This window comes from Cnephaeus nilssonii (genome assembly GCF_951640355.1).
Source record: "Cnephaeus nilssonii genome assembly, chromosome: 6".
Classification (NCBI taxonomy): Eukaryota; Metazoa; Chordata; class Mammalia; order Chiroptera; family Vespertilionidae; genus Cnephaeus; species Cnephaeus nilssonii.
In genome coordinates this window covers 12,189,172-12,199,012 of record NC_137077.1, presented here as the reverse complement: position 1 = coordinate 12,199,012, position 9,841 = coordinate 12,189,172, and the positions used below count along the sequence as shown (strand labels likewise).

General features: G+C 43.3%; 1 protein-coding gene across 1 annotated transcript in view; it reads right to left on the bottom strand.

Moving 5' to 3' along the window:
- Nucleotides 1-3,399: 3,399 nt before the first annotated feature.
- ALDH1L2 (aldehyde dehydrogenase 1 family member L2) overlaps nt 3,400-9,841 on the bottom strand; it is a 43,803-nt gene continuing 37,361 nt past the window's right edge. The window contains exons 22-23 of the mRNA XM_079775096.1: nt 7,783-7,982; nt 3,400-4,142 (exon numbers count right to left, since the gene is read on the bottom strand). Of these exons, the coding sequence (XP_079631222.1) occupies nt 4,087-4,142; nt 7,783-7,982 (256 nt within the window). The 3' untranslated portion in view covers nt 3,400-4,086. The remainder of the gene's footprint in view (nt 4,143-7,782; nt 7,983-9,841) is intronic.

The window sequence follows — 9,841 nt, the reverse complement described above, 5'->3', positions numbered from 1 at the left end:
CAGGCCCTGATTTAGGCATTGGCAATAAAAGCTACATCAGCTTGGTTAAGACCACCAGCTCCATTGCTCAAGTGCCTGCTCTGCCACTTAATAGCTATGTGATTTGGGCAAGTTACTTAACCTCTTTCATTTGAAAGCAAATATTTCTTGAGCTTCTCCTACATAGTAGGCACTAGAGATGCAGCACTGAACAAAAGAAGCACCTGTTCATGAAGCTTACATTCTAATAGGGGGAGATCAGTGATAAATAAATCAGGTTATGATAAATGTTATGAAAATAACACAGGATGAGGAGAATAAAGAATGACAGGGCAGATGAGGTATGAATGTGGGTACATAGGTGCTAGAAAGAGTAGTCAAGGAATGTATCTTTACTGATGTGATATTTGAGGAGAGACCTAAAGAAAGTAAGGCAGCCAGCCAGGAGGTAGTGTGTGGGGAAAGAGTTTCAGGAAGAGGCAGTGGCCTGCTGGTGCTGGCTTGCATTTGATCTGATCACATACATCTCTTCCCAAACTTGTGTTCAGTGAAGTCAAATTGATGGCTTAACCCTTTGCACTCGCTTGCTTTTTTCTCGATTCCTTTATTCTACTCAGGATTTAAATTTCGTGCACTGGGCCTCTAGTCCTATATAATAAAAGAGTAATATGCTAATTATCCAATATGCCTTGAGGCATAACGACCAACCACATAATGACCAGAGCATGGATCTTCCGGAGGGTGGGGCAGCGAACTACAAGCAGGTGGTGAAAAGCTACAGGAGGGGGCAGCAAGCTATGGGGGGGAAGGGGAGAGGGGGGCGGGGGGAGCTACAGGAGGGTGGCAGAGAGCTACTGGCACATGGATTCGTGCGCAGGGCTACTAGTAAGTTAGATAAAAGAAGATGATGGCTTGGTAGTGGTAGAGGTAGTAAGAAGAGCACCTCAATTTATTCACTTTTTCAGATATTTTGAAGGTTAAGTAAGATAACATTTAAAAAGTGCTTAACATTGGCCTAGCACACAGGAGGCCAGCAATAGATGATAGCTGTTATTATTATTATTATTTTAAAAAATATTTTTATTGATTTCAGAGAAGAAGAGAGAGGGAGAGATAGAAACATCAATAATGAGAGGGAATCATTGTTCGGCTGCCTCCTGCACACCCCTCACTGGGAATTAAGTCTACAACCTGGGCATGTGCCCTGTTGGGGAATCAAACCTTGACCTCCTGGTTCATAGGTCAACACTCAACCACTGAGCCACGCCGGCCAGGCTGTTGTTATTATTATTGACAGAATGCCAATCCTGGAGTGAGGAGGGGGTGTTCATATCTGGTTAGGAAGGCAAATAATTTTAGCAACAAGTGGTAAGTACTACAAGTATGTTCCAGACAAGTGGGAGCGTAGAGGAGAGAAACTTCGGCCAAGTTGGGGGTAGAAAGGCCAGGGAGGCTGTTTAAGAGGGCGGCTTTCGCAAGGGCCTGGGGAAATGGAATTAGAAGAAATGTACAACTGCTTAAAGTATCTACACCTCCCCAGTTCCGTGACAAACAGATCCTTTAGCAAAACAATCAGTGATCTGAAGGAACAGTGATAATTTAATTACTCGGTGTGTTAATTAAATCACCCAGTAGTCTGTAGATCATTAGGTTCCAACTCATATTCACTGGTAATTTTATGAATTCCATGGAGCCTTTGATTCTGATCAACAGTCTGATGTAAAAACTCCAGCTGGTAAGAACTCGCTGTGAAAAAAGAAGTGTTTAATCTGAGGCCCAAGCATGGGCTTCAGGAGGCCTGGAACCCCATGAGGACATTTGCAGAATTATGTGTGTGCAGTGAACTTGGGGAGTAGAAGTGAAACAGAGGGGTTCCATTTTTATCAAATTCTCAAGGAAGATTATGGCCCAAAGAAGATTAAAAACACTGCTACTGAGAGTCACATTAGAAGGTAAAATTAGCCTGGAAGAACGGGCATGTTTTTGTTTGCCATCTCATCTATCATGAAAATATTTGGTAACATGATATTTTAAACCATCTGAAAGCAGTTCAAACACTGCATTTAGAAGTGGTTCCTTTATAATAAGGCCTTTGTCATTTATTCAAATATGAACCCTGAGAACATTCATTCCAACTGAGAACTTCAGCTGTGCCAAGCTCGGATGGTAAATGAGCTACCGTATAATAAATAACAAGTGCTTTTAGACAAGATTCGCTCTGTTGACCATGCCAGGATCACCTGATATTCTTCCTTTGGAGTGCTTCCCGTCTTTGATTTTGTTATTGTTGCTTACTGATTATTGATTTCCTACCATCCCCTGATTGTAGGCTGCCAGAGTCTTCATAGTAACAACTATTCCCTAAGGGCTTCTTCAAAGCCAACGCGATTGCAGACATTTTACTTTAAAAGGAGGAAAAATAGAAGTGAATTGCTCTGACCATCTTCTAGTCATACAAGAATGGTGATCATTTACCTATTTATTTTTGTCTGACAACAGACAATGAATTCTGTGAGTAGAGTGTGAGTTGTGTTAATTCCCACTTCTTGAGCACAGACTACGGCCCAAACACCTTGTTAATTGTATCATGTGGATGATTCCATTGGATCCCTAATGAGACAGGGTCTTTACCTATTTTATAGATTCCAGACCTAGCCTCTGAGTGAGATAGGTCACTAACTTGCCCAAGATCACACAGCCAGCGAGCAGCAAAACCAGTAAACAGAAAATGGAAAACAAGATTTCCTCTGAGGGATGGGTGAGCTGCAGAAAGGAAGGCACCCGTTTCCCCTGGGCCATCGTTACTTTTCATCTGTGGCATTTCCCAGTGCTGCTGTATTGGGCACCGTGTCAGGACATGGATGAGAGAAAGAGTATAGGAGCCAGTGATTACTGAAAAGGGTTGTAGGCAAATAAATTAATCCATCTACTTAATATATCTCAATATATTGATTAAACAGTGAGGGTGGAAACAGTTAACTTTTATTGAGTATTTACCATGACAAAGCACAGGGTGAGGTGCTTTACTTATAGTATTGCATTGAGTCCCCATCAAAAAGCTCCTGAGGGAGGCATTACTATACCCATTTCACAGATAAGGAAGCCGAGGCTCAGAGAAGTTGCATAAATTCCCCAAAGTCACATAGCTAGTAAGATGGTATGATAGGAACCAAGATCAGCCTCCAAAAGCTATTTACTTTAAACAATAGTGGTGGGTAAAAGTAGGTTTACGGTTGTGACTGTGCAAAACAGTTATTCTTGTATTATTATTTATTAATTATTGTATTATTTAATCGTATTACAACTATAAACCTACTTTTGCCTACACCTTTATATCATATCATAAAATTTACTTTCAAAGCTACTGATGGGTTCAAATCCCAGATGAGCGCTCCCCCCCCCACCCTCCCACCCCCCAAAAAAGCTTTTTTGACTAGAATTTAAACTATTTGGGGTCAGAGATCATGTCATTAAATTTTGTATACTCCTCAGGACATAATATAGCACCTTGTACCCAGTAGGTACTCAAAAACTGTTTGTGGGTTGATCACCCATCACAGGAGAATGAAAAATAGAACATCAAAGGCACAAAAATATATCTTATTTCAAAATATGAAAAAATAAGATATACTAGTAGCCGAAACCGGTTTGGCTCAGTGGATAGAGCGTCGGCCTGCGGACTCAAGGGTCCCGGGTTCGATTCCGGTCAAGGGCATGTACCTTGGTTGCGGGCACATCCCCAGTAGGGGGTGTGCAAGAGGCAGCTGATCGATGTTTCTCTCTCATCGATGTTTCTAGCTCTCTATCCCTCTCTCTTCCTCTCTGTAAAAAATCAATAAAATATATTTAAAAAAAAAAAAGAAAAAAGAAAAGCGGTGCCAAGTGCACTCAATACATTTAAAAATAAAAAAGATATACTAGTAGAAGGTGTATAGCTGAGGCACAGGTGTAGTGCTTAGACATGTGGCCTGATGGTCTTCACGGCCCACGTGTGATTTTTTGGCTCGTGGCTGACACCGCCCTCCTCGGCACACCCAGCACTCTTCAGCACGTCGAGAACGAAGGAGCAGTGCCCTCTGCCGAGGGTCTCCTGGTCATGGCATTGCTCTAATATTCCAGCGTCACCGTCTTGGTTTTGAGGTATTCGTTTAGCGCTTCCTCACCTAGGGAAGAGAAAAACTGTTGGTGGACAGTGTTCATAGGTGGCTGTGATGTCACCAGACTTTCGGACACAGGTGTGGGTGTCTAGGTCACTAAGCAAATAGAATGTGGCCAGAACAATGTTTCTCAAACATTAAAATTCATGTGAATCACCTGATGATTCTGTGAAACTACAGATTCTCATTCAATTAAAAACGGTGTAGGCCCCACCATTGCGTTTACTGTGTCTCCCTCTTTAAAAAAAGTTTTTTTATTAATTAAAAAAATTTTTTTCAATTACAGTTTATGTGGAATATTTTGTATTAGTTTCAGATGTACAGCATAGTGGTTAGACAATCATACACTTTACAAAGTGTTCCCCCTCCCGATATTTCCAGTACCCACCTGGCACTGTACATAGTTATCACAATATTATTGACTACCAGAGGCCCGGTGCACGAAATTCATTCACTGGAGGGGGTCCCTCAGCCCAGCCTGCACCCACTTGCAGTCCGGGAGCCCCCTGATCGATCACCCTGCAGAGGGAGGCCCCGCCCACCCGCTGCAGCACCACAGGCCAGGTAGCCTGGGCCTCCCTCTTTGGAGTGATGGATCACAGAGCCTCTCCCCTCCCCCTCGCCCCCCCCCCCCCCCCCGCATTGATTGCCCTGCCAGCTGGTGGCCTGGGCCTCCCTCTGAGGGGGCGATCATGGGGCGATGGTGGGGCCTCCCTATCCCCCCTCTCCTTCCCCCCCACCCCCTGACCAATCGCATCGCACCTGCCTTGGCTGGCCTGGCACCAGTGCGTGTCATAGTGTGGTCATTTGGACAGTCGTTCTGCTGTTCGGCCCTTGGGTCGATTTGCATATTACACTTTTATTATTATAGATATTCCGTGTTTTGTACTTTACATGCCCATGACTATTTTGTAACTACCAATCTGTACTTCTCAATCCCTTCACCTTTTTCACCTAGTCCCTCGCCCTCCCCCACTCTGGCAGCCATCAGTCTGGTCTCTGTATCTATGAGCCTGTTTCTGGTGTTTGTTTATGTACACTGTTCTTTAGAGTCCACATATGAATAAATCATATGGTATTTGTCTTTCTCTGACTGACTTATTTCACTTAGCCCATACTGTGTCTCTTGATTTAATCTTTTTTCTCATGCTTGCTTTAATCTTGTGTTGTTTTAGACATTTAGTGTAGCCTAGGTGTCCAGTGTTTGTAAAGTCTACAGTGGGGCACATTGATGCCCTAGGCCCGAAAAATCCCTCATCACTCACTCACTGACCCCGGAGCAACTGCCAGTCCTGGAGGCTCCATTTATGGTAGGTGCCCTTACAGGGGAACCATTTTTATCTCTTTTTTAAAAAGATATATTTTATTGATTTTTTACAGAGAGGAAGAGAGAGGGATAGAGAGTTAGAAACATCGATCAGCTGCCTCCTGCACACCCCCCACTGGGGATGTGCCCGCAACCAAGGTACATGCCCCTGACTGGAATCGAACCCGGGACCCTTCAGTCCGCAGGCTGATGCTCTATCCACTGAGCCAAACCGGCCACGGCCATATTTTATCTCTTATAACCATATTTTCACTGTATCTTTTCTATGTTTACAGATGTTTGGATACATCAATTCTTACCATTATGTTACGATTGCCTACAGTCTTCAGTACGAATCATATTTTAAAGATAAGGAAAAGACAGTTTTCCTGATTTATGTAGTATCTTGGGAACAGAGAAAGCCATATCCAGGCAAAAATGAATAGGTCTTGCTTTCTGTTCCTACTCTGAGCTAGACAATCATCAACTTCTAGCAGTTAAAGGGCATGAATGCCACAGGCAAAGCTAATGAGTATGTGATTTCTGACAGTTGAGCTAAAACAAGGGTTGTAACCTTACATTAGAATCACCCCGGGGAGCTTTTAAAACTCCTGACCCAGGTCACACCCCAGAGCAATTACATCAGCATCTTTGTATTTTTTAAAGCTCCCTGGTGATTCTAATCCAATGTGCCACTGAGAACCACCGGGCTAAGGGGGTTTAAAATTGGGAGAAGAAGAAACTATTAGGCAAATTCTGCTGTTTTATAATAAAACAGAGACCTGAAGCTGAGCCATTATACTCTACCAAAAGACAAGTGGACACAGTTTCTTTGCTTTATAATAGTATTTTCTCTAAGAAAATCTCCCACTGTGTTTTGGATGCAGGAATGAAAGCTGGATTAAAGACACGAATTAAAAAAAAAAAAAAAAAGACTTTCTACCTCAATGGCATTTAAAATGAGAGCTATGTTTATTGCTGCAAATACATTGCCCAAAGTCATCAAGAGAAAAGTGTAAAAACACCCCAAATTAACCAAACTTATATTAGTGGACTATAATGTCAGTAAATCACAAATATTTCAGTTTTTGAAATAACGTGCTAGACTGACTGTGGGGAGGAAGAACATGGCCTCCATAGCCAGGTTGCTTGGCTTTGAATTCTCTGCCAGTGGCTGGCTGTGTGACTTTGAGCAAGTTACCCAACCTCTCTGCGCCCCTGTTTTCCTCATCCATTAAATAAAGATGATAAATGGTACCTGTCTCCCAGGGCTATTGTGAGATTGCTTGTGGTCATGCAGGTAAAGTAGTTAGAACAGGGCCTGGTTTAGTAAGCTACTACTTAAATGTGATGGTGTCACTGCCCATCATGAATTATACTTTGGGCTTTCTACAAACTCAAAATCCAAATTCCCGGATCCACAGAAATCCCTGCCAGTTGCAGTGTTGACTCTGAAAGCTTGCCAAGCAACTCAGACACAGGATTTATTCTCGGAGATAGCTGGTAATTGCCCTGAATCCATTTTTCCTGTCTTGGTTCCGATGAACGCTAAACCAAATTCATGCTGAGTGTCAAGTAAAAACAAAAACCGAAAAATGAACCTATCTTAGTTAAAAGATACTGTCAGAGGTTCTTTTTCCTTTCATCGTTAATATGTTTTTTTAAAGGAAACACTTTCCTACACTATTCGTGTGCTTTTTTGTATGTTCAAAAGACTGTTTAATATTTTTTAAAAAAACTTAGTTGCCCTAGCTGGTTTGGGTCAGTGGCTAGAGCATTGGCCTGCGGACTGGAGGGTCCTGGGTTTGATTCTGGTCAAGGACACATACCTGGGTTGCAGGCTCAAGCCCCAGGCAAGGTCGGGGTGCATGTGGGAGATAATTAATAGATGTGTCTCTCTTACATAATGTTTTCCTCTCTCTGCCTCTCTCCCTCCCTTCCACTCTCTAAAAAAAAGAAAAAAAATCAATGGGAAAAATATCCTTGGGTAAGGATTAATAAAACAAACAAAGAACCTAGCACCCTGTAAACCCAGAATGCCCTTCAAAACAGTACATGGGCCCTCGCGGGTTTGGTTGAAGGGTTCCGGATTCAATTCTGGTCAAGAGCACCTATGTCGGTTGCATGCTCAATCCCCAACTCCAGTGTCTCTCTCACATTGATGTTTTCCCTCCCTCTGTCTCTCCCCCTTCCTTCCATTCTCTCTAAACATCAATGGAAAAATATCCTCAGGTGAGGATTAACAGCAACAACAAAACACACAGTACATGGGTGCTGCACGAAACCCAAAGCAGACTTGATGTGGAAACAAGGAACGCACAGTAGGAAAGCGAAGCATACCTAAGTCTTTTCCAAAGCCCGATTGTTTAACTCCGCCGAAAGGGGCTGCCACGTCCGTCTTGTTGTATGTGTTAATAAACACGGTCCCCGCTTCAAGTTTCTCACTCACGTACATCGCTTTGTTTATGTCTCTTGTAAAAACCCCCGAGGCCAAACCGTACTCTGTATTATTTGCTCGCAGCAACACTCCATCGATGTCCCTACGAGATGTTTTTAGGAAGACATAAAACTTCATTAAATGTGGGGCACAACACTCCCAATTATGTTCTAATATTGCCCCCTCCATGCTAGAAACGGGAACACATGATTGCTAACCTGCTTACTATACATTTTTATAAATGAAACTGTCCAGGCGTATGTCAAAAGAAAACCCAATAACATATTACAACTCCAGTATCACATTTTCATACGTGTCATACAGCACCATTTAAAATCTGATCTGAAGTCATCTTTTCTTTTAAAAAAAATTATATATAAAATTGATTTCAGAGAGGAAGGGAGCGGGAGAGAGAGATAGAAACATCCATGATGAGAGAGAATCATTGATCGGCTGCCTCCTGCACGCCCCACACTGGGGATCGAGCCCACAACCCAGGCATGTGCCTGGCTGGGAATTGAACCATGACCTCCTGGTACATAGGTCAATGCTGGCGAACCACACCAGCCAGGCTAAAGTCATCTTTTCAATTTTCTTCATTGGTTCTCCTTTATGCCTTTCCATTCCCTCTCCTCTCCCTTGAGTCCCACTCCTCGATATATTCTCCGAGTAACCCGTTTCCCTCCATCGCTTCAGATTTTACACACACAGCTCCAGGCTCATTCAGTGTCTCAGCCTGAAGCCTCCCAGTGCCCACCCTTGCAACATTGAGGCATAGATGGTAGCAACTCAATGGGAGGGCTCTGCATCCAGTCTGCCTGGGGGACCCTGGACAAGTGACTTCATCTTCCCATGCTTCCCTTTATTCTTGTGGACATGGAAATGATAATAATAGCACCTGTCTTGTTGTTGTGAGGATTAAATGAGCTAATAGTGCCTGGAACTTAGTAAATGTTGCATAAAAATCGGCTATAATGCCCTGGCCAGTGTAGCTCAGTTAGTTAGAGCATCATTCCATGTACTGAAAGGTTGCAGGTTTGATCTCTCTCTCTCTCTCTCTCTCTCTCTCTCTCTCTCTCTCTCTCTCTCTCTCTCTCTCTCCAGGAAACACATGTTCCTCCAACTCAGGATTTTGAATGAGCTCTTCATGTGCTTCACCTCCTAACTAGACCGGAAGCTCCCAGCGGGCAGGGGTAACATCTTGTTCCTCTTTACACCGTGATGTTGCACCAGCAAATGAGGGGGAATTCAGTTACTATGTTAATTCAACAAAAGGAGAGTAAAATAATCCCTTAAAATGGTCTCCTGATTGCCCTGCCATTTGTCTCAGTATGTATTCATTTCCCACATGCCTGCCATAGCGTATCTCACCTTTCTGAGTGTCATCCTAATGCTTAAAAAGGCACAAATTCTCTACATAACAGTGGCAGCACACCAATAGCAAACACTTCACTTATTTAATCTTTAGAACGACCCCAAAAGTTAGATACTATTAATAGCCCAATTTTGCAAATAAAGAAACTGAGGCACAGAGTAATTAAATAACTGGCCCAAGCCCACAGAGGTAGTCAGGCGTGGGACCACAGGACAGACGCTGCCCATCGTACAATCCTGTGTAGAGAGCACCTGGGAAGGCACATGGGCATTTCTTTAATTATTGTCAGCTGAACCCAAGGCGACAGGAAAAGCCACGCCCTGGGAACATGCTTTGCCAAAAAGGCAAGGGTGTTATCAGCTTGGCCTTCATTTCAGCCCAGGTGTCAGGTGGTGGGTTTTGATATGTAAATCCAGTCAAGCACCAGGAATGCTCCGGCCTACTCAAGAATGCAAATAATCTCCTTTGTCTTGACTTTTGGTGAAACTTCCTGGTATGTGGGGGTATAAAATAAAAAGCTGTATCAGCTATGGGTCACTGTCTCTCCAGCAGAAGAGGGCAGCGGTCCCACCCGGTCCCCAGCTTTT